This window comes from Ochotona curzoniae, unplaced genomic scaffold, assembly GCF_017591425.1.
Source record: "Ochotona curzoniae isolate NIBS_2020 unplaced genomic scaffold, NIBS_Ocur_1.0 scaffold_2476, whole genome shotgun sequence".
Classification (NCBI taxonomy): domain Eukaryota; kingdom Metazoa; phylum Chordata; class Mammalia; order Lagomorpha; family Ochotonidae; genus Ochotona; species Ochotona curzoniae.
This window is the reverse complement of record NW_024467095.1, coordinates 21505133-21531621: the sequence shown is the minus strand read 5'-3', so window position 1 is coordinate 21531621 and position 26489 is coordinate 21505133. Positions and strand designations below refer to the sequence as shown.

The window sequence follows — 26489 nt, the reverse complement described above, 5'->3', positions numbered from 1 at the left end:
TAGGTTTCTAAGAATTCTAAGAGCATTCATTAACTTTTAGACTCATACAATAATCCAAAGACCCATGTCATCCTACATGAAAACTGAGGCAGAGAGAAGCAGCTTGTGCAAAGTGATCCATCTAAACGACAAAATTAGGACTTGCACCTGGACAGTTTCCTTCTAACACCCATAACCTTAAGCACTGAGTCGTGGTCCCCCAGAGGGTGATGAGCTTCTGTTTCAGAGAACACTACTGGAAACAGGAGAGCCGGCAGGCAACAGAATCACAGAGATGCTGGCCACAGGTCCTTCTGGCAAGCTCTAAAGCTTGCAGGCTCTGGAGAGGGACTGGGAGAGCAAAAGGCCCCTGCAGCTGGGATGGCCTCTCTCCAAACCGTGCTGCTCCACCTCCGTATCTGTGTGCTCCTCAGAGGGAAAGAAAAAGGCTAGCCACAAGTCCCAGTTTATATTCCTTTATAAATTCAGTTATAAATTTTGTACGTGTACTAGTGCGTTAATGTGAATCATAAAATACACACAAAGGGAAGAGATGATTCTTTCATACCAAAAGTTCACCATAAATTCACTTCAAATGGCATTCGTTGTGTGTGCCTCACCAAAAACATCTTTTTGCTAAGGGAGGTGTGGTTTTATTTTGAACTGTATCAGAAACTCTCCATCTAGAATGCAGTTTTCCTAGCATCCTTGTCTAGTTGTTTAAGACTGTTTATCCATTATGTAGTTTTGCATGATTCTATGAAAAAAAATGTGAAGCACAACCCTTGATAGAATGGAATTTTGCTAGAATCCTTGTCTGGTTGTTTAAGATTGCATATACGTTATGTAGTTTTGCATGATTCTATGAAAAACAAAATGCAAAGCATAATCCTTGGTATGGTACATAATCCTAAAACTATACATTAAAATGTAGAAAAATAAACAGCCTTTTGAAAAGCCTGCAGCAGAACCCACCCCAGCCCACCCCCTAAAAAAGGTTACCCAAAGAAAACTCTCTAACATAATTCCTTTAAATGCACTAAGCAAAACCAAAGTGTTGATCCATTCTTCTTAGCTTTTTTCACAAAAATAACATACAATAGTCAATGTATAAAATAAGGCATTAGAGTTCAAAGAATGTAAGCTACTGCAGTGACAGACTGTGCCTTTTTCAGAGCAAAGATGTGCTTTTCTGATTACAGTCATGAGAGAGAGAGAAAGGAGAAATAAAGCATTTCAGCAGTCCTGACAGGCTGAGCCCTCTTCCAGCTCCTTGTCTTCTGCTGGCCAGTTGCAATAGTGTAAAAGCCAATAGCCCTTGAACCCCACTTTAGTACAAAGAAAAGTGTGGCATAGCTTGCCTATAGGTAAATAAATGTGCATATATATTCTCAGAGATGAATTGTACAATTGGAGCTAGCATAACAGGAAGTAAAGATGTTTGCAGGATGCATTTCTACTCCCAGTAAAACAGATAAATACACCTCAATATGATGCTAGATTTTCTACCTTTGACTAAACTTGTAACTTGCTGGAGGATGATACTACTGTAATAACGTAGGGGAATAGTGCAAAGGGAAAGTGGACAGAGAGAGGGGAAGGAACGGGGGAATCCCTCTTACCTACTAAACTGTATCATGGAAAACCATATAAATGGTTTCGTAAGTCATCTGAGGCCAGGATCCCATCAGTCACATCTCAGAGGCTCCCCTCCCCCTTCAAGGCGAGGCTAGTTCAAGTTCCATCTCGTGTGAGTGTTGCCTGAGATTTCCCTGAAGCTCTGGAAAGCAGAAAGGTTCTTTTCACTGGAGTCAATAGAGCCTGAATCCACAGATCCTGTAGCTGACAGCAACTGTGAAACGAGACTCCAGACTTACACATTAAGAAAACACCATGTCAAGTTGATGGCTACTGGCGGTGGTCGGATTCCCAAGGGCTTGACCCAGGCTTCTGTGTGCTAATCAGAACTTTGTGCATGCCACCTCTGGGAGGCTGCCACAGCCTCTCTTCAGGTTAGGGATGGGCAATGTGCAGCAGTTGCCTTTGAGGTGATTGGTTGGGCGGTAGGCCATGGACCAAGAGGTAGAAAATCTGCAAAGAGTTTTGCAAGGGATTCTGGTGCTCGGGAGTATGTATTCTGTGCATCAGATCTCTAATAGAGGTGATTAATTGCCTGAAATGCTTAAAGTGACTCCCTGGAGTGCCTTAGTGTGATGTGTTCCTAACAGCTGAGGTAAGGAAATGTCTAAAAGACCTTTTTGAAAAAGCCCCCCTGCCCCAGGGTATAATAACTACATCCGTGCCATATGGCTTTGGGGACCGTGGCCATCAGTGTCCTTCAAAGGTGGTGGCACATGGGAAATTTGGGGACACATTTTGTTGTGTTCTTCTTGCTCGCTGTGTTGCAGCCATATTTTCAGATGTGCTCTCTTAAAATCAGTTATCTTTTCACATGCCTCCTGGTAAAGCATCTGAACATTCACAAGCATCTTTCAACCCAACTTTTGTCTTTGTGGATCTTTAAAAAGTCCTAAGGTGCCACTTTCAAGATGCTGGTCAGAAAAGGCGACCTTAAACTCAAGGCCACTTGGTGATGAGCAGAAGTTCCATTGAGCGAAACTGACTTTGTAAATGGGTGACTTTCTCTCATCCCAGCAGTTAGAACTTTGGTATTGATTTTTAAAAAAAAAAAAAAATGACCTTGATAAAAACCTGTCTGAAGTGGTTGCTCGGAGAACATGGAGGGACTTTGAGAGAGTGGCAAGAGCAGCAAAGGGAAGAAATGGAGTGAAGGGAGTAGCATGATGGGCAGCGGGAGGCAGTGTGCCAGGTTGAGGGTGTCGATGTCATAACCAGAGCTTGGCTCTTGTTCAGCGTGAGATGGACTTAGGTTTTGAGCAAAAGAGTATCAGGCAATAAAGATGATAATTATTCTGGTTAAATGAACTTCTTTTGTCGCTTCCTCACTTAAACCTAAAATACATGCAGGAAAATTTAAAACAAGAAATGATTTTCCAAGCCCTTACCCAAAATGTCTGCTGAAATGAAATGGCTAGAATCCTCAATGACCAAAAAAAAGAAAAGAAAAATCTTCCATGTTACATATTTCTAGATCAAAGAGATAATAGAAACATATTCCAAACAAGTCCATGTTGTTTTTTATTGTAAGAGAGTTGAACTGAAAATGTGAAGTTTCAAACCCTTCTGTGCCTTAGGGGTGTCTAGGGGCCATTCTCAAAAACGCCAGTGTAGCCACTTGAGAAGGAGTGCAGGCACCCGTCTAGAATGTTAAAACCATTCTAGAATGATGCCAGTGTTCAAGAGGCCGGCTAAAACAACTGACACTGGCAAATGTTGTTATGTTTTCTTTCTTTGCTCTGCGTATCTTCACCATTCAGTTGAGCAGCCACCAGATGTCGTTGGCTATGGAGCCCTTGCAATGGGGCTAGTTCAAACACACAGTTGCCGTAAGCAAGAGCACTCAATGAAATTTCCAAACTTAGGATGTTACAATAAATACATATGCATCAGTCAAGGTTTTCCCCCCCTCCCAAGAAACAGAACTGGTAAGAAGTACATGGATCAGGATGAGTGGTTATGGAGATCATCTCACACGATTCTGGCCACTGAGAAGTTCCGCGATATACCATCTGCAGCCGGATGTAGTTCAGTCTGAGACCGAACACCTAAAAACCAGGAGCACCAGTGTCAGAAAGCAGAAGATGGTGTCCCATCTGACAGAGCAGGAGGGGATTCATTGTCCCTCGATCTTGTTATACTGTCATTGCCCTGCCACATTGAATGACACCTGCCCTCACTGCGCATCTTACTCACTTTTACTGACTCAAGTGCTAATCTCTCCCAGAAATGACCTCACAGATAACATCCAGATATAAGGTCCTACCAGCTATTTGGGGATCCCTAGCTCAATCAAGCTGACGCATACAATAGACTTCATGATGTTCAGTGTCTCATTACCAACTTTACATTGATTGTGATGGGTATGTTAAATATATTGTTAAAATTAATTTCAGGATTTTGTTAAGATTTGGGTTTATTTTTTACTGGGAGAGAGAGAGAGAGAATTAATCTTCCATCCACTAGTTCAATCTCCAATGACCAAACCTGAATTGGTCCAAAGCTGGGAGCCAAAAGCCTCTTCTGGGTTTCCTGTATGGGTGCAGGGTCCAGGGTCTTGGGCCACCCTCTGCTGCTTTGCCAGGTCATTAGCAGAGAGCCTGATCAGAAATGGAGCATTCAAGACTAGAACCAGCACTCATATGGGCTGTCTGTGTTGTAGGCTATGCCACTGCTTCAGCTCTTAATTTCACTTTTCAAAAACACTTTTATTGTGGTTCACATTGTGTTTCTACTAAGCAGCACTGAAGTAGAACATTTCAAAGACTCCCCTTACAGGAGAACTGCAGTCCTCTTTCCCTGATTCTAACAACATGTGAGTTTGCTTTATCCCTGCATCTTACATCTGACCTTAAGCTTTTCCATCTGTGACTTCATTACCATTACTTAATATTGCTCATCAGCTTCAAAATTTTAAAATTTTCACCATCAATTCCCAAACAGGAAAGTTACTGTTTTTTAATTTCACAATTGCATTCATTATATCAGTTTGTCTTCAAAGATTTCCTTTTTGTCCATAAATGTGGGAAGACTCACACGGTTGGTTCCCCTAATTCTCAGGAGACAAGCCATTGCAGCTAAAGTTGGATTTGTATTCGGCCAGACTCCACAGCCCCTCTGATGGGGCGCCAATTAGGATGAAATCAGGGCTGCTCAGGCTGAATGCATTTTAAATTTCCATCCACGAGCACCCTCAGAAAAGGGATTCATTTACAGACACTTCTTTATGCTTTACCTGGGATGGGAAGCCTTTTTTCTGCCAATGACCATTTGGATATTTATAACATCATTTATAGAAAACTTGAACTTGTCAACTTAAAACTTAGCTTACCACCGATTAATTGAATTTCCTGTGGTTGCTCTGCAGAACCAGACCAAGTGATTTCACAGGACTCAGATGGCCCATGGGCTAAATGTTCCCCACCCTTCCTTCAGACGGATGAAACACAGTCAATTAAAAAGCAGTGGATGCTTTAAACCTTTCATAAACTGTGAGACAGAAGAGACAAAAATAGGTAGGGAAATATACAGTTGACAGTTGTTGAGCTATGTATATGAAACAGAATGCTACAAGAAGAAAAGATGACTGAACAAGTTGGGAACAATCTTATTTCCTGAGGGAGGAGCCTCATAAGACTGATAATTACACATAAGACCAAAGCCATATTGGAACTTGTGACTTTGGGTTGGCCTGGATGCTGGAACGGCATACATAGAGCCTTCTGGAGACGCCCATGAGGATCTCAGCCTTCCCTGAATTGGTCTCACTCTTGCCTTGGAGGTTGCTCTTGCGTTTCTCTGGTGTCAAAGCAAGGGGGAGAATGAAAATCCTTGGACAAAGAAAGTGTGGCATGTCAGTCAGAAGCAAATGCTTTCTGAAAAACCATTTTAAACTGTTCTGGAAAGCATGTGGTATGTGTAAGAGAGAGAGAGGGTGGGGAGGGAGGGAGAGAGAGTGTGTGAGTGAGTGAGTGTGTGTGAGTGAGTGTGTGTGTGTGTGTGCACACGCTCGCATGTGTGTGTGGTGGTGGAGGGGAGATACTGGTTGAGTATCTCTAAGCAAAAACTCAAAACACAAAGTACCTCCAAATGAACTGTATGAGCACTAACAAGTTGTCACAAGTAGAAAATTCCACACCGTGAAACTGTTTCATAAGTGAAATTATTAAAAATAAATACTGTATAAAGTTACCTTCAGGCTAAGAGCATAAGGTAGATATGAAATAAATTAATTTCATGTTTCTACTAGATATCTCATTATGTATAAGTAGCACAGAATTTTAGATAAAAAATCAGAAACACCTCCTGTCCTAAACATTTAAGATCAGAGATTCTTAATCTTTTCAAAGACTCCCCCTACAGAGGAGTAATTTCTGGGGGAAAATATATACATATCACACACACACACACACACTTTCTGAAAACCGCACACATTTTTCCAGAAACCTTTTGACGTTAATTTTATGTGTATGGAAGGGGAACAAAAAGGACTAGATATCTATATAGGAAAATTTTTGCCAAGTGTTTTTAATGTATTTCATAGATAATGTACTTATTTCACACAACAATGAATTCATCCATCTATTTCCCACAGATGGATGGGCCAAGAGGAATATGGTTGGGGAATCTACAAAGGGAAATGCACTCTAAATATGCAGTGGGGAAAACTGAAAGCAAAATGTTAGTAGTCATTTCTATACATCCAATTGTCTCTCCACTTAGAAAATCTGTTTTCTTCCAAGTACAAAGGGAAGGAGACCCGGCAAGAGCTCCATCATTGAACTCCTGCAGACCAGTTCCCCACATCCTTCGTGGTACTACAGGAGGGCTCTCACTGTGCTGGGGTACAAGGAATCCCAGTGTTTAAGGCCATGTGCAGTGATATGGGGAAGTGAAAGCATAATTCATTCCTTTCCTTCTATTTCTCTCTCCTCTTCTAATTTTTACCTCTTTTCTCCTTTCGCCTCCAAAGAGAGCCAATGTGTAATAACTTTGATGACACCTGCATTTTCAAGAACTCTGAATAATTCATAAATCTGAACTGATTTTCCCCTGACCTTTACTTAATTCTTTATTTTGTGAATATAAAGTAAATTTAAACTTTATCTTTGGAAAAAAAATATGCTGTTGGGCAATTATTTCTTGGTTTCTTGGAGTGAAACTTTACTTTTTACTTGTATTCGATCTTTGAAGAAAACTCATGTTGGGGAGACCCTCAGTTCAATTTGGTCTAGATTCTCATAATTTGTGTTTTAGGGAAGATCTCCTGGCTAGGTCTGGTCTGGGTTCTTATGGTCACCTGTGGAAGAACTCCATATATAAAGTTGAACAGGAAAGCAAGTTTTACTTAAAGACACAGTGAAAGTACACAGCCATTTGGAAGAGCAGGCAAATTGAAGACAGAATGAGCTGCAATTAATCAACTCAGATAGGGGGTGGAGTCTGGTCAGTGCTTAATTGAATATTCAAATGGAGCAGGACTTTAGTTCCACCCATTCCCATGCCCCTTCTTGGAAATCCACCTGTCTTAGACCTGCCATGTAACCATCTGTAGCTCAAGTACTGAAATCCATGGTGTGTCATGGCTGATCCATCGTAGGAAGCAGATGGCCTGAGCTTGCAGCCGTCTTGGATATTTCTAGCCAGCAGCAGCTGAGAAACAGAAAAACAGATCTGGGAGAAGAGGGTTTTGGTGGTACAGGGCTGCCACTGTGGGTGTTGCTGGCAAGCCTCAGTTCCTCACTACCTTCCTGCTTACATCTTTCTTCCACCAAAAAAGGAGATAGACACACATCTTGGAGTTTTCCACACATACACAGGAGCTTGAGAGCTGTAATTGTGAAAAATTATGAGTATGGCCATGTGCCATTAACTGTTCACCAATGCAAAAAACTCTCGTGAAATGCCCCAAAAAATCTGCCAGGAGTCATTCTGAACACTGGAAATACAAAATCCAATGACACATTTGTGTTCGTCCACCTATCCCACCCCATCCCCATGAACTTTTGATCTTTAGTATTTAAATATATAAGCTGCTAGTTGCAGTACAATGTGAGAAAAATCCCTGGAAATATTATCAATTGAAGTTATCCCATGCAAAAAAAAAAAGTGTGAATCCAGTTGTTGCAGAAACAAGTGATGTCCCATGCCAAACTAAGGCATCACTGTAGAAAGAGAACCCAGCGCTAGGATGTGCAGGCTGCTTACAAAGACAGCCCCTGGCCTGGGGGCCCCCGTGCCTTCCGCGCTGCCCACTTCTTAAACTCAGCTTGGCATCCAGTCAACCTCTGGCTTTCAGGCAACATGTTTTTTCCCAAACATTAAGAGCTACCTGCTAAAGTAGACAATCGTGTGGGCCTCAGGTAGCTTCCTTAGGCAGCCATAAAGCACCATGATGTGGAGTGCCTTCACCTTCTAATACGTCATCCGTGCCCCCACTCAAGACAGAAATTACAATAGAATTTCTTTCAATCATGGAGCTATCAAGACTGTCCACCTAAAGTTCAACTCCTGTTTGAAAGGTAGGAACTCATTTGTGATCACGGATCACCACTGAAGCCCCCTATGCTGTGTGATATCTCTTCCAAAGCTGGCAGGTTCTAGAATCATTTGTGCAGAAAGTAGGTATGTTCAATGCTGGGTCAGAACATTTCTACCAATTACAGGCTTGATTTATGTATTGAATAAAGTAGGCTAATCAACAAACTGGCAGAAACAAGAGGAATAACAAGTAAAGTTATAATGCACAGGTCTACTTACCTTCCTTCTCAAGGCAGACCATCTATTTTCAAGGATATACCTGCTATTAAAATAATTAGTCAATGGAAATGACCTTGGATCTTAGGCAATACATGTGTCTACCTCAAATCTTACATTCAATCATAATTTTCATTTTATCAAAATTTTTATCACTTTGCATTTTATCAAAATATAAATCATTTTAATATTAACTATAGCTTATCATAAATTTTAGGACTTTTCTTGTTATTTTTGCCTGTTAAAATCCTTGCTGGAGAATAAAATAGAATTTGATCACTTAAAGAATCAACTATGTTTTTAAGTTTTGGGGATGACACACAACCAAAGATTGCCATGTATCTAGTCTTACTTTTAATTCCCAGAAAATTATCTGGTAAACAAATAAGCGGGGGTTTCTATGAAACATGCACAAACATAACCAGAGCATGGAGAAAAGGTTGTAGAGTTCCAGACACCTGCATTTGATTCTCGGATGTCAGATTATCGGGATGACTTGGGGCAGTTTAATCCTGCCAGCCTGAGTTATCCATAAATTAGGGATGCTAATACCCCTGACGTATTACTGTGAGAAATTAAGTAAGAAAACATATGACAAGTCCCTATTGAGACAAACACAGAGCAGGATCCCAACAGCAACCCAAGTCCAAATAAACTATCAAAGGGTTATCTGATTTCCAATTCAAAAGTGTCCTCAGTGAACCTACAAACCCCCTTCTAACAGACTGGGGCTACAGGCAAGAGTTAAGGTTGGTGCTTGTCCTTAAGAATTCCTACGGTCAAAGATTATATTCAATTCAGGCAGATCTGCTGAGCAAGAAGAAAATTTGGAATACTAAGTGCTAAGAATAGAACACATAAGTATTTTGCTACTTAACAACAGAATGGGATAGAAACAGCCTGGAATATACAGCAGGCACAATTTTAAGTCATAAGTCTACAATAAACTATAATTCACTTCATACCAAACGATGAAGTTTGCAGAACAGAGGTAAAATAAGGCAGACGCTGGATTTAGACTTTACTGATGACTCTATCAACTCTAAGCAAAAAGGGAAAAGTTAACATGCTCATCATTCCTTTAGAATTGATTCACTGAGACTGCTGTGGGCTGGTACTGTTCATTGCACTGACCTTCCTCCTAGAAAGACTGAAAGCCCATGGTAATCTTCATTTACCAGACTTGTTGCTGGGAGTCTCAGCCTCAGCCAGCTCCCCTTCTCCACAGCACACTCTGCATGTGGTCATCTGGGATGCTCGCTGATCCCCCTGCTCCATCCTTCCCTGTTCTCACCTGCCTTTCCCTTCTTGCTGTTCATTCTTCAATTTACTGTAAGCTCCATCTCCTTCCCCAAGTGCAAAATATTCACTGTCAAAAACTCCTCTTTAAGTACCCCCAGAGCTCCTTGTTATAACTTTATTCTAACAAGTAGAACCTTGTTTGGGTTTAAATCAGTAAACATTTCTTGGAACCCTATTATATACTAGACCCATACTGATAACAAAAGCAAACACGATATGGACGCTTCCCTAAAGGGGCTTATAGTTGGCTGGGGATAGAGTAAATGGATCATTACAGTAGCTTGTGGGATCTGTAGTTAGAAAGGATGTAGAAATAAATTGCAAGAGGAGAGAAAGATCAGCTCTCTGTGGATGAAATAGGGAATGTCCGAGTCAGGCACTAACAAATGAACAGGTTTCTAAGTGAGACAGACAGGGGTACCCCATGCATGGAAAATAGCGTGGACCCAGGCCTGGAGGAAGGACAGCAAGGCTTTCAGGAAATCACACCTCTGGGCTTCTCAGCCCTAGTTGGGGCAAACTCCCAGAAATCCTGACTGACTCGGCTCTGCCTGATAATATGTGTTAGCATTTCCTTAGATGAATCTACTGCACAGCCAGGTTTGAGAACTGTGTGATGGCTAGGGAACCAGGACCTTCTACCGAGTGTGGGAGTGATGGGGAGTAGGAGGCAGGACCGGAAGGGAAGGCAGAACAGGGGTCATGAAGCTTTGGAAGTTCCTTCATAACCCAGTTACATTTACCAACATGGCCTCAGGAGCATAACTTTGGAAATACCAGATGCAAACTATCTTCATCGTTAAGACCCCAGCTAAGTTGCTCTGTCCTGTTGCTGTTCAACTTTAAGAAGGAAGGCTCTCTGGCTGCTACACAGTCAAGTAACGGCTTATTGATGTGTTTAAAGTAATATGCTTCGACTTGTTCTCATGGGCAGCACACGCTATTCAGGTTAAATTTAAGAGATTTTCCTTGGCTATTTTTCTCCATCACATAGACTGTTATTACATGGAAACTGACCTGGAAGTGACCAGGCCCTTAGAGAAGATGATGGGAAATTGGTTACAATAGATAGATACCCACCTGGAAAACAAAACTAGTAGACGGAAACATCAACTTACCCCAGGTCCAATGCTGTTAGTCCAAAATGATTATAGTAAATTGAAGAAAACATCAAACAAACAGAGAAAAAGCATTCAGAAGGGAAATTGAGGAGGGCACTTGGTGGGGGAAGCAGATTTCCTGATGGAAAGCCACAAGCGAACCCAGTTGTGTTTCAGGATAGCAGGGCCTTGGGAAAACTCCTAGAAATGAGGTTAAACACAGCTGCATTGTGCAAATTGCCCTGGGAGGAACCAAAGCCTGCTGCAGAATCCTGAGGCTCGCAGAGGGTAAGGTCCGAGGCCTTTGGAGCAGATCGGCATGCAATTCACTTAACTTTTCCTAGCTGACTAATTAAAAAGCAGTTAATGAGAATGATTATTCTGAGCAATGAAATTCAGCCATGAAATAGTTTAATGACCCTAAGGCTGTAGCTCAAGTCTGTGATGACGCTACTAAATCATGCTCCCCAGTAGCCCTCTCTCCCAGGATTTTTTTTTTTCAGAAAGACAGAAAAAGAGAGCTTCTGTGTGCTGGCTCACTCCTCAAATGCTGCAGTGACCAGGGCTGGACTGGGCTGACACCGGTGGAGCCCAGAGCTCAACCCGGATCTCCCACACGAGTGAAAAGGACGTCAGTGCCTGAGCCATCATGGATGCTCTCAGAGGGAACACTAACAGAAGTCAAGAGCCAGGCACAGAGGAAACTCAGACACTCCGATAGAGGCTGTGGCTACCCTTCGCAGCAACCAATCCCAAAGCAGAATGCCCTCTCCCTCCCAGGCTTTAACAGAAGCTGTTCCGAGCTTACAGAACCTAGGAGAGTGAGGATAGAAGCAAGCTTTGGGAGGCAGGAAAGAGCAAGTAAATTTTAAAATGTTTGCAGCAGAAGGTAAGGAGAAGGAAGCTCAATCAATTTGAAATATTGGCCCAGTGACTGAGCAAATGGAGAGACCATGCACTGGGGACAGCCCACACAAGAGGAGGCCTCCCTCTCAGTTTCCATACTTAATGAAATCAGACAAGGTGGGTGTGTTTACACCACAGGAATAGGCAAAAACTACTAATCAAGGCTCCTGCAGACTCAATTGTGTTCAGCGTTTGCCAATGTACCACTGGGTTTGGAGAGATGAGATCCCTGTAGGAGCAGACATCCCTCGAATTCTTACTTTAAAAGTAGATCTTAATATGTTTTGTTTTGCTTTTCTATTTTAATTACAAATACACAGTGGCACTCTTCAATTGTCTTTTATTATGTATCTAGTGTGGGCCAGTAACTGTGGGCTCTCCTGACAAGCTCATCAACATCACGTCTATGGAGAAATATTTCTGAGTTTTAAGTTTCTGACCTTCAAACAAGTCTTTGGGGGAAGATAAACATCTTCAAACCGAAGACTTTCAATTCTGTATATTCCTTGGGAAGTAAGAGAACAAAAAGTACCATGCACATTTTTTTAAAATATAGGTTGGGATATATCATAAATGGAAAGTCAAAAGGGCAAGAATTATTTAACTAGTAGGTGAAATAAATAAGGCACAATTTAATAAAGTCAGTGAATGCTAGCTGTTTGATTTGGGTTTTTGTTTTGAGGATTTTTGCTCTGCAAACTTCAAGACTTTGATGAGAGAAGACAGTGAATAAATTTAAAATGTTGTTTTGAGATGAGTGATTTGTAGATTTTATTCCAAGCATTTGAAATTTTCCTTTCACCAACTAGGGGAACATTTATATTTAACCTATTTCAGAAACCAGGCAATGGTTTCTGCAAGGTCACTTACCTACTTCAAGGTTATTATCTTTATGAGTTTAAGGCTATAGATACAATAACATACTCCAAAATGTTAAGGAACATAATTTTATAAATGTCTTTCATAATACAGTTTGCAGTATCTAGATCCAAAATGTATTATTTTTCTATTAAGCATGAATATTATACAATTTGGACTATCATATAAAATCTTAAGTACTATACATCAATACTTTTGATAGTCCAATGAGAGAAATTATGTTAATGAGTGCTTAGTAAGTTAGTATTATTTTAGTTATTCATTCAGAAGACATGGAAGTACTACTTCCCTTAAAAAAAAAATTGCAGTAGCCTGATTTGGCATTTTCTTTAAAACTGTCTGGAACAATGGAATGACAGCTATAAATCTGCCACTTGAAACTTTAAATGATCCACATCTCTCCCAGGCCTTGGTTTAACAGTTGGTTTATGATGTAGTTTCAGAATAACACGTTTAAGGATGGTGTATCCCTCCCTCCAAAACCTACATAAATCCATAGTGCTTTTTAATGATGACTCTAAAACACACCAATAGTATTCTCCAAGGCATATTTTTGGATTGTGTATCTAACATCCTTCCATTTCTGAAGTTTCTTCCCTTTGTAATCTGCCTTAAAATGGCTGTCTCGGGTTTAGCTGATAAACACTTAATCTCTCACCAGGGTGGGTACAATGCAGTTCCCCACTCCATGGGACATGACTTGGTGCCCCATCCCACCTTGGCTCCTACGCAAAGCTCTCACACGCATATACTCCATCTAGGAGCCTTTTGAAAATACTGACTCTGAAGAGACCAATTCAGAGGCTCCACACTCACTTCTAGGACTGGCCTGAGGACCAGCATCTTAGCAGGCTCCCAGGCAGATGGTCTGAAAGTTACACAAGGCCTCAGCTCCCTTCACTTTCTGACTACAGAGGCAGCCTGGCCGGTGGGAAGCTTTGGTCCTCACTGGTGTGGCACTGCACCTGTAACTCAGATCGTTGCTACCCAGAGACCTTCGCTAAGCATTTCCTTAAGTCCTGGTCCCATGTTCCACATTCTTAAACTTCATGTCCAGTGTGCTTGTCTTTTCCTGCGCAGCATCCCTTCCTGCTCCCACCTGACTGGCTAGAGTTCTCTGACCTTGGTGTCTAACCCTCCTTCCTCCCTGCCTTCTAGACCCAGCCTGACCTCCCCTTTTTCACACATCCCAAACCTATTCTTACATAATAATGACCCCACATTCTCTAGGAGAACCTCTCTGTGATAAAATGGACCCAAGACCAGCATTGTTGTGAATCAGGTCAAGCCTGTACTTGCGATGCCAGTATCCCTAATGAGTGCCATCATTGTTCATGTTCACACTCCCATAAGGCAAGCAGCAAACATGGATTAAGTATGTGTTCAGTTCTGGCTTGACTACGAAAGATAGTTCTATTCTGACACTTGGATCAGGACAATTCTTTTTTTTTTTTTCAGTGTTTATTATTTTCATCTTCTTGGAAAGCGGAAAGAAAGAGAGGGGCTGGAACTCCATTTAAGTCTGCACTAGGGTAGAAGAGACCCAAGTACTTGAGCCATCCATCACCTGTTGACTTCCACATTTCATTGGGGAAAAAAAAGCTGATAGAAATGGAAGACCTGGGATTTGCACTGGCACTCCCATGTGGGTTGTGAGGAAGTCACCATGCCACCATGCCCAAACCAGATGATAATTCTTAATTGCGTAGGACAGCCCCACACGTTGTAAAACATTCAGCTGTCCTCACCTCAGCCCACTAAATGCCCAGCCAACCACTTAGATCGTCAATTCCTATCCCACATGTGTTAATATACATTTGCAAAAGACCTTGCAGTAAGATGACAGGAAGAAGATAATATAGCCCGTAACTGAGAACCTATGGTTAACAGAACTCTGTTCATCACACTCATTGAAGAACATGGGACTGTGCAGCTCTGCCATGCTGCATTGCTGAAGCTTCTCATGTGAGTAATGGCAGGACACTAGAGGGTGGCCTCAGTGGACAATGGCAACCTGCCCTTGTAATGACAGTTGAGTCTTCTGTTTCAAGTAGTTGTACGCCTAAACCAGGCACTAGGTTAAGTGTTCTGTGCATGGGCTGTTTAACCCCCACAGCCAGCTGGAAGGCAGCAGTTCTTCGAGAAAGAAACAGAGCGAGAATTTCACGTCATCAATTGTTCAAAGAAACCTGGTTTCATGTTAGTAAGCAAAGGCCAAACTTCAGCCCCGGACCGGAGACCACTGCTCCAAACCGACTTGCTTAACAAGAACAAATGTCAGAGTCCCCAGCTGGAAGAATCCTATTAGCAATTGTTCTTTCCTACTAATTATAATGTAGAGCAATGTTTCACACACAGTATTATGCATAATGTTAATTTAGTGGAATGTCAAGTGTTACGGGAAGAACGAGTTCCATGGGCAATGAAGTTTGAGAAATGCTTTCAGCAAGGCACGTGCAGAGGACTGAGAGCAGTGACCATGGAGACCAAACATCCACACAGGGAGACACAGCTTGCCTAGGGAGTCAGGGGAGAATTAGTGAGCAAACAATAGGAACACACAGCGAGAGCTTGTCTGCCAGGGAGTGGCTGAAACCAGTTAACAGAGTAAGCAATATGAACAAGTATGGAGAGTGTGTGTGTGTGTGTGTGAGAGAGAGAGAGAGAGAGAGTCAGCTTAACTATAACATAATTGACAACATTTGCTTATATTAATGTATTGATGTATTTATGAATTTTGCAGGATAAAATATTGCCACAAATATTGTCTTTCAGGAGGTGTCATTGTAGAGCAGCAAATATGATGCTGCTTGCAATGCCAATATCCCATACGAGCACCTATTTAAGTCCCAACTGCTCCAATTCCAATCCAGCTCCTTGCTAATAAGCCTGGGAAATCATGAAAAAAAAATGGGACCACACAGCTCCTGGCTTTGGCCTGCCCCATCCCTAACAGTCATTTGCATTTGGGGAGTAAGCCAATAGATGTCTGTCTGTCTCTCTCTCTCTGTCACTCTCTCTCTCTGTTTCTCCCTCCCTCCCCTCTTTTCTCCCTTCCTCTCTGTAACTCTTTCCAAGTAAAATAAATAAATATTAAAAAAAAAGAAGAAGAAAAACTTCCCCCAGAGACCACACAGTTAGTTACCAGCATAGGCAGACGTAAACATAATTCTCTCTGGCTTCACCTCATACTTTTACACCCTAGGCACAAAATGTCCAAGCATAGAGTTCATCAGAGGCTTCCTACGTGAGCATCCATAGTAAATACAATCTCAAAGTGAGTGTACTCATGAACTCCCTGAATCAGGGGCTTATCTGTGTTTTTCAGCATATTCTTCAACTTAATCATTACTTATTTTGTCTGAATCATACACATTAATATTGTTCCTGGTGCTTTAAGGTTCTTAATATTTGTTATTTTATGGCTTATTTTTATTTATTTGAAAGGCAGTGTTACAGGAGATAGATCTTCCATTCTCTGTTCTTTCTCCAAAATGGCTACAACCACCAGGATTGAGCCAACCTGAAGACAGGAAGCCAAAGCTAGGGACCCAAAGCTTTTTCTGGGTCTCCTGCATAGGTGTAGGGCCTCAAGAATCTGAGCCATCCTCCACTACTTTCCCAGGCACATCAGCATGGAGCTGGATGGGGAGTGAAACACCCTAGTCACCAGTCAGTCCATTCTTTAGCATCATGGTCACTGGCTGAACATACTTCACTACGAGGAAGAGGGAGAGACATAGGGAGATTTTGCATCCTCTGGTTCACCCCAGCCCCCTGCACGTGCCACCAAGACCAGGATCCAGGGGCTTTCTCTAGGTCGCCCATGCAGTTGGCACTTGGGCCATCTTCTGCTGCTTTCCCTCAGCCATCAGCAGGGAGCTGGGCCAGGACTAAAACAACAGAACTCAGAGGATGTGGACATCAAAGGCAGCCGCTTTATGTGCTATACCACAATGCCGACCCCGTTTTACTGTTCTGTCCATGTTACAAATCCCCATGTTCTGTGGCATTCTCCGATCTTGATGGTGTCATACTATGGAAATCGCATTCATCTGCAGAACTGTGTCCTTGGTCTCACTGACGTCCTTCTTGGGCCAATGTCTGCCTCTTCACGGGCTGCTTGAGAGGTCGTTGTGGAGTCTACAGTCTGCTCAAGCTTAAACTGCTACTGGTATCAGCATCAGGACCCCACTCCCCCAAGTCTTCAATCCTCTCTTTCTTTTCTCAACAGATGTTGGCGCATTCTTTGAAGAGGGCATGTGGCTGCGGTACAACTTCCAGACCCCAGGGGTCAGTGTGAAAGACTCAGGCAGCCGAGCAGACAACTCTGTGGAACAGCAGAGCTCAGCCCCAGACCTGGCCAAGGAGGATATCCTCCTCAGCTTCAGCACCACCAAGGCGCCCTGCATCCTCCTTTACGTCAGTTCCTTCACCACCGATTTCTTGGCAGTTGTCGTCAAACCCAACGGTAAGGAAGAAGATACTTAGCCCTTTGCCTTTCACAGCAAGCAGACAGAATGGTCCAGCAAGGGCCTGGGTTGCCCACAGGGCATTGAGCAAGTCACACAACTTCTTTGCAACTCTCATTGCTCTGTAAGTCAGGTAAAGAGCTTGCCTGTAATCAGCTTGTCTGGACCACCGGGTCCGTGAGGGCGAGTGAATGAGGCGGGAACATCATGTCGAGGATGCACAGCTGGAAGGATGAGGGTGACAGGGAAGGCAAGTCTACACTGCCGTGAAGTGGGTAAACACGCTGAATGTTGAGAAGGCCGTGTTCTCTCTGAAAATTTGAGTTCATACATAGAGTTTCAAGATTACTTCTGTTGCAAATAATATGTTTGTTATGTGAAGAAACAAACCTCTGACTCACTTCCCATAGAGACAAGCTGAAAATATGGAGGCCACATGCCCATGTAACCCTCTCCTCTCTCTCTCTCTCATCGGTAATTATCCCAGTGTAGTAGCATCTGAAAGATCAAGATTTCCTTCCAGGATAGCCCCCGAAAAAGTATTATTATTAATAAAATTCACATTTTAAAAAAATTTCTTAAAAACTCCCTCACAGTAGCCTAGTGGTTAACAGTCATTGCCTCGCATGTACCTGGATCCCATATGGGCACTGGTTCTAATCCCAGTGTCCATACTTCCTGCCCAGCTCCCTGCTTGTGGCCTGGGAAAGCAGTCGAGGACAGCCTAAAGCCTTGGGACCCTGCACCTGCATTGGAGACCCAGAAAGAGGCTCCAGACACCTGGTTTCAAATGAGTTTAGTTCTGGCTGTTGCAGCCACTTGAGGAGTGAATCATCGGACAGAAGACCATCCTCTATTTCGCCTCCTCTCTGTATATCTGACTTTCCAATAAAACCTAAAAAACTCCCTCTCTGGGCAATATACCATTGAATTAAAAAGATGGGGAAGAAAATATATCAGTTAAGATTTCCCCTTTCAGAAATTATTCCTAAGAAAAAAAGTACAAGTTAGGCAAAGATTCAGGCTGAAAGTGTTTATCATATTGTTATTTACAAAAATAATGATTCAGGGACGATCATCGTGATGGAGAAGATGAAGCCTCCATCTGTGATGTCACATCCCTTATGAGGGAAGGTTCGAGTCCCAGCTACTCTACCTCTGATCCAATTCCCTACTACTGAGCTAGGAAAAGCAGCAGAAGAATGCCCTGATATCGGCTCCTCATACCCATATAGGAGCCTGGGATAAGATTCCTGGCTCCTGGACTTGGCCGAACCTACCCGTGACCATTGCAACCATCTGGAGAGTGAACCAGAAAATGCAAGCGCTCTCTACCGCCCTCCACCCACTCCCGTAACTCTGACTTCATGGATCAGTCTTCACTGAAAATTTTAAAAGGAGCTTGCATGGCCTAACACGTTCAGCCACCACCTGTGACACTGGCATCCCATAGGGGTACCAGTTGAAAGCCTGGCTACTCCACTTCCAATCCAACTTCCTGCCAGTGTGCCTAGGAGAGCAGAAGATGGGCCAGCATTGCTAGTCCCTGGGTACTGGGGCAGCTGGGAAGCTGGGTGCAGCTTCTCATATTCCTCCATCTCCAGATACAGGAGAAGAAAAAGAAAAATTTTGGAAACAATGGTCACCTACTTTCCCCTAACCCTCAATCCTTCCCACCCTGATAAACTATATAAAACACCATCAAAAATAATAATAATATCATAGAAGATTATGTGTGTCTTTAAAATAATCAGAGTAATGATGTAGGGCAATTATAGTTAATATAATGTTAAATAAACAAAAAATGCAAGCTACCGCCTTGAATTTGTATCAGCTTAGCTCTGTAAGCAAGCAGGGATAGGGAAGAAAATGAACTTGAAGTATTAAGTTAATGGATGATTGGTTTGTTCAAGTAATATAGTCTTCTATACATGCCAAGCTATCCCATGGAGCCAAACAACCCTTTTTAATCAGAAAGTCAAGTAGGAAAAATGCAGGAAATAAAGGAACAGGCAAGAAGGGGAGTTCCCCTCCCTGTTTATTTCTCCTGGGCCACGTTTAACAGATTTGTGATCCATTGATGCTCTCTGCCTATCTGTACCAGCCTCGAAGTGGAAGGTGGCCCTTCACTTTCTTCTCCCATTTCTACACAGAGGGATGGCTTGCCCCTTGGAAATTGCCAGTAACTTGACACATGTACCTCCAGGGTACTATATTATGAGCCACATCAAAATTTGGTCCCAACTGTATCCAGTAACCCACATCCCCTGGTGCATGTGTTCAAGTGCATAGGTAAGTAGGCAGTATGTGCTTGCAAGAACTTTGATTAATCAAGTTCATGGCCAACACGCGATGCTCATTCTGTACTCAACACTGTCCTAATTCCCAGGAGCAATACAGCACCCATGGTAGACGCTCTCATCTCCCTTCTACAGATGGAAAGCTGAAATGCTTGCACACTCAGCTGCTGATGGGCAAACCTAAGATTTCTAAACCCAGGTATCCAATTTCAAGCCCCAAGCTCTCAGCCAGCCACTATCTCCACCACGAGCATCCCTGGAGCATTCTCAGTACATTTGGAAACCTAAACCAAGCAGTTTCTTTCTTGTCACTGCAAGATCATTCTCATCAGTACTAATTAAAATTCAGTCTCGAATAATGAATCCCTTTAATTAATTAAAATTGAATTTAGAAAAACAATTCTAGCTTTAATAATCAATCCAATTCTAATATGAATTTATTCAGGAAATAAGCACCTAATAAGATCTGTATCAAAATATCTAAACAAGTTAAAAAGCAAGAAAGTCTTAGCTAAAGGTCCCAGCATCCCTTTAGCTTCACAGACTAAAAGCTATTGTTGGCTGTTCCCCAGAGCCAGCCAACGCATACCCTGCGTGTTCCAACCAAACCACTGCCACCTCTCTGCTTGCCTTTCCAGGAATTATTCCTGAGGGCCCTTGGCAGCATCCAGGCCAACAAACCTTGCAGAGTCCACCTCTCAGCCTATCCTTTGCCTTGCTGTTGCTGCTCAGTGAGACTAGAATCTTCCAGTCCAGTACTTCTCCATAGTGTCCATGCTGTGGCACCCACTGTCCCTGTATTGGAATACCACATGGACAGGTGCATGAGGGTGTATTGGGAGGCCCCTGGTCTGGTGACTCTTCTAGTCCCACTTCCCATAAGTCTTCCAAGGACTGAGGGAAGCTGTGTTCTTGGTGGGAACGTGGTAGGGAAGAGCTGTGCACTTCCACATGCCTGCTAGGATGCTCTGCCCCGGTCATCTCGCCGCTCCCAGCTGCTCCCACTTAGGCCTTTCGAATCGCAGCTAACGTTGTCTTACTCCATGGGGATAATATAGAGTATTGAAGCTAAACACTCCATGGTGCCCCTGCCCCACAGTTAGACAGGAGAGATCCCTAAGCCCCCAATTCTGCAATCAAATGTCGTGAGCTTTCTGTGTAAGAGGGTGGGCTTCCTGAGTGTCAATTCTGGTCCTACATTCTAACCATCCTTAGGCAATCAGCGGCCCCACACGTTGGGTGCTCACCAGGGATGGTGTCTCCCTCGTGAGAGTATTGTAAAAATACCACATGCGTTAATAAGTCTAAAGCACAGTGCAATATGCTGTGTCTGTACAGTTAGGAGCAGCATAGCAATGCTTTGGTTAATGATGGAAGGTTGTCAGATAATATCGTATCCCTTACTGATGCTGCAGTGTCTTTGTGCGTATAATCACTCTGGGATGTTTGCGTAATGACAGAATCACTGAAAGACACAGCTCTCAGAGTGAGTCCCCTGCTGCTTAACAATGCACAACTGTACACACTGTGCCTGTGTAATATCCATATGGGCACCTGATGACAACACATGTGTTAGCCGTTCTCATTACCCAGAATCCAACAATTTCTTCTACGTGCTGCCACATACTCAGCTGCCCCCGACCCTTCCTTCATGTTCGGAAACTCCAGTCCTCCCCTTCTTCCGGTGGACACCTGTGCCCCTGCCCTAGTGCCCACCCACAGAGCTGCCTTCCTGGGAGAGCCTCCAGCTTCCTCCCCAGCTCAACATCACCAAGCCTTGCCTCCTCTCAGTGACTTTGCCTTGCTTTCAGTCCTATTACACTCACTTTCAATGTCATTCGTTTGGCAGTTAATATTCTATATGGTTATCTGTCTCTGTTATAAATATGCCCTGTCTCCCCAGAGAAATGGAAAGCTCCAAACACACATCTCCCACCTCCTATAGGTGCTCAGGAAGTGCTTGCTGATGATAATGATGATGACCAGGAGAGGATAAATCTGTTAAGCGCATTATTTTCTGTAACCAATAAAAGAGGGGTCCTTCATAACAGCTTTAATCTACCTAGGAGATGAACATGACATAGAAAAAGTAGAGCATTTCTCAATAATTTACTTTCATGGATAAATATTAGCATTATCCCTATCATCATTTAATGATCCTCTTCTGATATTACTCGAAAGGAACAAATATACCATTTAAATTTTATTTGGGGGAAAAATAGTCCCATAGCTATTTACACATGTTCACTATATGTAAATTTAGAGTTCCAACTCAGATTTTTTTTCTCAAAGTAAATGATTTTTGTAACCACTAAGTGAAGCACTTCAAGGAATTTTAAAACATGTTTGTGAAATTCAAGAAAATAGGAAGGGGGGGGGAAATTATGAAAACAACTTGAGTGATTTTTATAGAGCTCAGGAATATGAAGACGTCACTGACAAAGCCAAGAATAAGGAAAAAATGTCCAGGTGTCTTCATAATTAGCAGTCCGTCTGACCTGGAGCCGTCTGTTGTCAGTGCACACCCGAGTCCTGGCACAGTATTAGTTGTGGGCAGCTGTAGTGTTAGAAGTGGACGTCGTACTTGTAATCAAGGAGACAGAGCATTTTCAGTCCTTGAGAAAAAGCTGTGCTTTCTGCAGGAACTAACTAAAACTGCTCAGGAGAAATGAATAAATGATGGCCCCATGCAGCTGTATGTTTAAGAAAACTAGCTGTGATTACACAGGAAGTCCAAACACCAAAAGTAAAGCAGAAAATCAAAACTTAAGACAACCCACTTGTTTGTGCATGTTGCCCCACAACTGCCTAAGCATCTCCTTCATTTTCAAACAATGATTATGTTTAATGTGATTAGAGTAAAGAGAAAAAAAAATAAGGTAAGACACTGAGCAGTGCAGGGAGGCGCGGCTCAAGACATTCAGGGGTCGTGAGGTAGAGAGAACTGTGATTCTAAGGAGTAAGGGAAGTCCGGGCTAGCTTCAGTGTAAAAAGTGAGATGGCAAATGGCATGGCTTGAAAAAATAAAGTAGCAAATAGAACTCAACTCGATGGCATGGGCTATAGCGTAGATTTTCAATTCAGGAAGCAAGGACACAGATATAAAGAACTCCCATCTAACTTACGGATTTATTCCTCAAATGTCCACAACAGGCAAGACTAGGGCAGGCCAAAGCTTGGGCTCAGGAAGTCAGTGAAGATCGCGTGTGTGTGTATGTGTGTGTGTGTGTGTGTGTGTGTGACACCTGGCTACCTGTGAAGCCAGCTGCTGCCTCCCAGGCTCTCAGCCAAAAGTCAGGAACCCAGCTCAGGCCAGACACCCACCCCAGAATGTACATTTTTTCCCCAGTGAGGAACTAGAAGATTTTGACAGATTTCTCAGCTGTGCATTTTGAAAAGGGAACACTTGTGCGGTTTTTTTTATTTATTTATTTTGTTTGATTGATTTTAGAAAGCATTGGAACACAGGGAGTAATTACCTAAATAACAAATATAAAGTGTTAAGATTTGTAGCTTCGAAGAAGGTGAGGAGGCAACTAGTTAAAATAGAAAAGACTTAACTCAAGAGCTCTGGGAGGCTAAAATTCGTGTTCAGCCCCTTCCCCTCCCCCTATCCCTGCCCCTCTGGCAGCGGGCACTGGGCCTTTTACGTCCTTTGTATGGGAAAGGGCTGTGTATTCTGGCAGAGAAGCGCATGCGCCATGATAAAGTGGATTTGGACAAGCGAAAAGCCCCTTGGCAGCTGCTTTATCAGAGTTAACCATGTACACTATGGATCTTACCAGCCCAGAATGTCTCTGGCAAAAAAAAAAATAACTGTAAAAATCACAGTCAAGTCAGAGCAATCTCAGGCAACAAAATATCCCAGTGCTACCCTCCAGTTCACTTTGTTTACACCCAGGTTTACCAGATGCTGAGTTAGCCATGTGTGACCCAGTGGCCAAGTAAGTCCTAATGCAAGGCACCTACTGTGACTCAGACACTACTCTAAACTGAAAGAATATAAAGAGAAGTGCTTGTTCTCATGGAGCTTGCATGGGAACAGAAGAAACACAGTAGACAGACTAAGCACAATCCACAGAATGTTGTATGGGTAAGAATTGTTGGGGGAGGGCTTGGCTAAGGGAGGAAGTTCCACTTTTAATGAGCAAGTAATCACCAAAAAGTAGACATGAAAAACAAAGGCCTAAAGTGGTAAGGGTTGAGCCCTGCAAGTAACTGGGAGTGAAAGGACCAGCAAGTATGAGGGTCCTGAAGCAGGTACGTATGCTCATTTCTAAGGACAGCAAGGAGGTCAGCGTGGGCTGATGGGGAGGAAGCTAGGAGGAGAGCCATAAAAATTTGGCCAGACATGATGGAGGAGATCATATAAGGCCTACTGAACCATTCTTTGGAGGATTCTGAAAGAGAATCATTCTGGCCACCATGGGGAGGGCAAATTGAGTGTCTGCAGGGCAGAGGCCAAGCTGGAGTGGGCAGAGGTTGAGGTCATGGCAGAAGCGAGAGATAAACCATGGAGGCCAACACAGCAGTTCAGACAAAGGTTGATAGTGCTGGGCCCTGGAAGCAGACATGGAGATGTTAAAAAGCCATAAGATTCAGGGCCTATTTTGAGAGTCAAACCAGGAAGATTTGCTGACAGATCGCATATGAACTCTTGGAGAAAGAAAAAGAGTTGAAGCTTTGGATAAGAATAACTGGAAGAATTATTGGCTGCTACCAAAAATGTGGAAAACTGCCATGGATTCCTCTTTAGGAGAGAAGATCAGTGCTGGACTGCATCTGTCATTTGAGAGGTGCCAAGAAGACAGCCAAGTGAAAGAAACTTTCCAGAAGGAGTCTGGAGTCCAGGCGAGCAGTCTGATTGGAGTATAGACTTGGAGTGTGTAAAGCACACACCTTGCTCAAAGCCTTTAGATTGGGTGGGATGACCATGGTCACAAGCAGAGAGAAGAGAGCATGCTTAGAGATGAAGCCATGGGAACCCCAAGTGTCCAGAGTCTGGACTGAGGGGAAAAGAAACGCATGGACAAGGAAAGAACAAAGGAGTGCATGGAGTGTTCCTGGAAGAAGGCCACACCTGTGCCCAGCATCCCTCCAGAAGTCATGGGGTTCACCCAAAAGAGCAGTTTCCAGCAGTGATAATGACGGTGGCTGTGTGATTCAGGGTCAAAGGAGGAAGGAAGTGGATGCAGCGAGTTTCCAGCTCTCGTCTGATGACGAGGACGGAGGACTCACTTGGAATGAATGCAGACCAAGGGCATTGTTAAGGAGGAGGCTGGTGAAGATCCAGGGTGCTCTGATGATCCAGGGATGCTGGTAGATGATGATGGAAACGCAGCTCAGGGTTGGACAGGCCAGGCCCTGGCCTAGGCAGGGGAAGCAGACTTTCAATGAAGTTCTCACCCGCCAGACATTAAAGCTGCACTTTCTAGGAGTAAGACAAGCAGGTGAATTTAGATAAACCCGGGAGACGATAAACAAATCCTAGGAAGAGAACAAGGATAACATGCTCAGGTAAAACTCAGAAACAGTGAAGGTTTGTTTGGTATCATTCAAAACTAGGATATAGGAGATGCAATTAATTCTCAATCAGGCTAACAAATGTGTCTTTCAAGTCCAGATACACGCTGCTGTATTTTAAATGCCGCACATGATGTTAGATTGCCTAAATACGGAAGAGCAGTATTTAGAAAGCATAGCATTTGTTTATGTGTGTATATTTGCACTTACATATGCGCATGTCTGCAGACGAGAAACGTCTGGAAGGATGCTGCTGGGATATTCAGGCTGGGGATCTCTGGATGGAGGAGTTTCAGATGACTGTTCTGTTTACTTTCTAGATTTTAATTCTGTTTTATGTTGTAAGTTAAAAATCAGAGTATCCATTTCGTTAGGAGGAAGATCAAAGAGGCAATATGGAACCCACTAGGTTATTTATGGTTAATCAAACTCTTGCTAGACTGCCAGCTCCATTTTGAAGCTCTAAGATGTCCAAGCGATTAACAACATGAAGATTCCAATTTGAGTAAACACTGAGATAAAAAAATGTATGTCTTTAGAATCATAAATAAGAAGTAAAAGTTATGCTTGCTGTGTCAATGAACTAAAACCTGGATCTAGGTGCCATATTAGTCTTTCGAATATTGTTTGTCACTGTTAGAAAGGCGAGGAGCAATAAGCAAGAACAGGTTGGACAGGCAAGGTGAACTCTCATGGAAGGGGCTCAGAAAGACCTGAGAACCCGTATTCTCTAAGTTGCATTTGGTCAATTTCTAATACTAAATAAAATATATTACTGTGTTTTCTTAGTCTGCTTGAAGCCATCCAAAATCTCATGTATTTGTCTTTCATGAATTATGTTTATTTTTAAGATAGCATGCTCATGATTCTTATCACACTGTGCACAATGTCACGCATCACAGATGCAGTGAGACCATCTCCACATTATGCGTTTATTTCTTGTTCCGTATATTTTCCTGTGGGGCCTGCAGGTATCTCCATTATTGCGTATTTGCTTAGCAGTTTCTAAGTGTGTGCAGGCCTAATGCTGTAAACCCTTATGAATGAGTATTCTAGGCTCACAACTCTGAAGTCAAAACTGGAATGGCGTCAGATGACATCAAGGAAGGGAGCAGAGTTTAACAGAAATCTGACCTGTAGAGTTGAGGAGCATAGTACCCAAAGCATAATAGTGACTACACTTCTTTTCTCTTTCTCATGCAGGAAACTTACATGTCCGGTACAATCTGGGAGGCACCAAGGAGCCTTATCATATTGAGCTAGACTACAGGAACCTGGTCAATGGACAGCCCCACAGCGTCAACATCACCCGTCGTGAAAGAACCATCGTTGTCAAGGTACGCATGTGTGTTTGGACACATTATCCATAGTACAATTTCATATTGTCTATGTCCATATTTTCTTCGGGAGGTTGGGGCAAGTAGAAGCAATGCTTACTACCCTCCCAAGCGCTTAACTACTAAAACAAAAAGACAGGTACAATAAGTTTCCTTGGGGCGATGCTCCCAGGACCTCCACAGGCAAAAGTGTCAGGGAATGCCCAGGTCTCGTGTGCAAGAGTGGGATTAAAAGATGATGTGCATGTTCTGCGAGTTTGGGGAGGTTGCCATTGCATGAAATGGTCCATTTCCATT

At 42.9% G+C, this 26489-nt stretch overlaps 1 protein-coding gene across 1 annotated transcript in view; it reads left to right on the top strand.

Annotated features, from left to right (window-relative positions):
• Positions 1–26489, top strand: part of CNTNAP2 (contactin associated protein 2) — a 1623532-nt gene that overhangs the window by 1471746 nt on the left and 125297 nt on the right. The window contains exons 19-20 of the mRNA XM_041002153.1: positions 16795–17031; positions 26059–26192. Of these exons, the coding sequence (XP_040858087.1) occupies positions 16795–17031; positions 26059–26192 (371 nt within the window). The remainder of the gene's footprint in view (positions 1–16794; positions 17032–26058; positions 26193–26489) is intronic.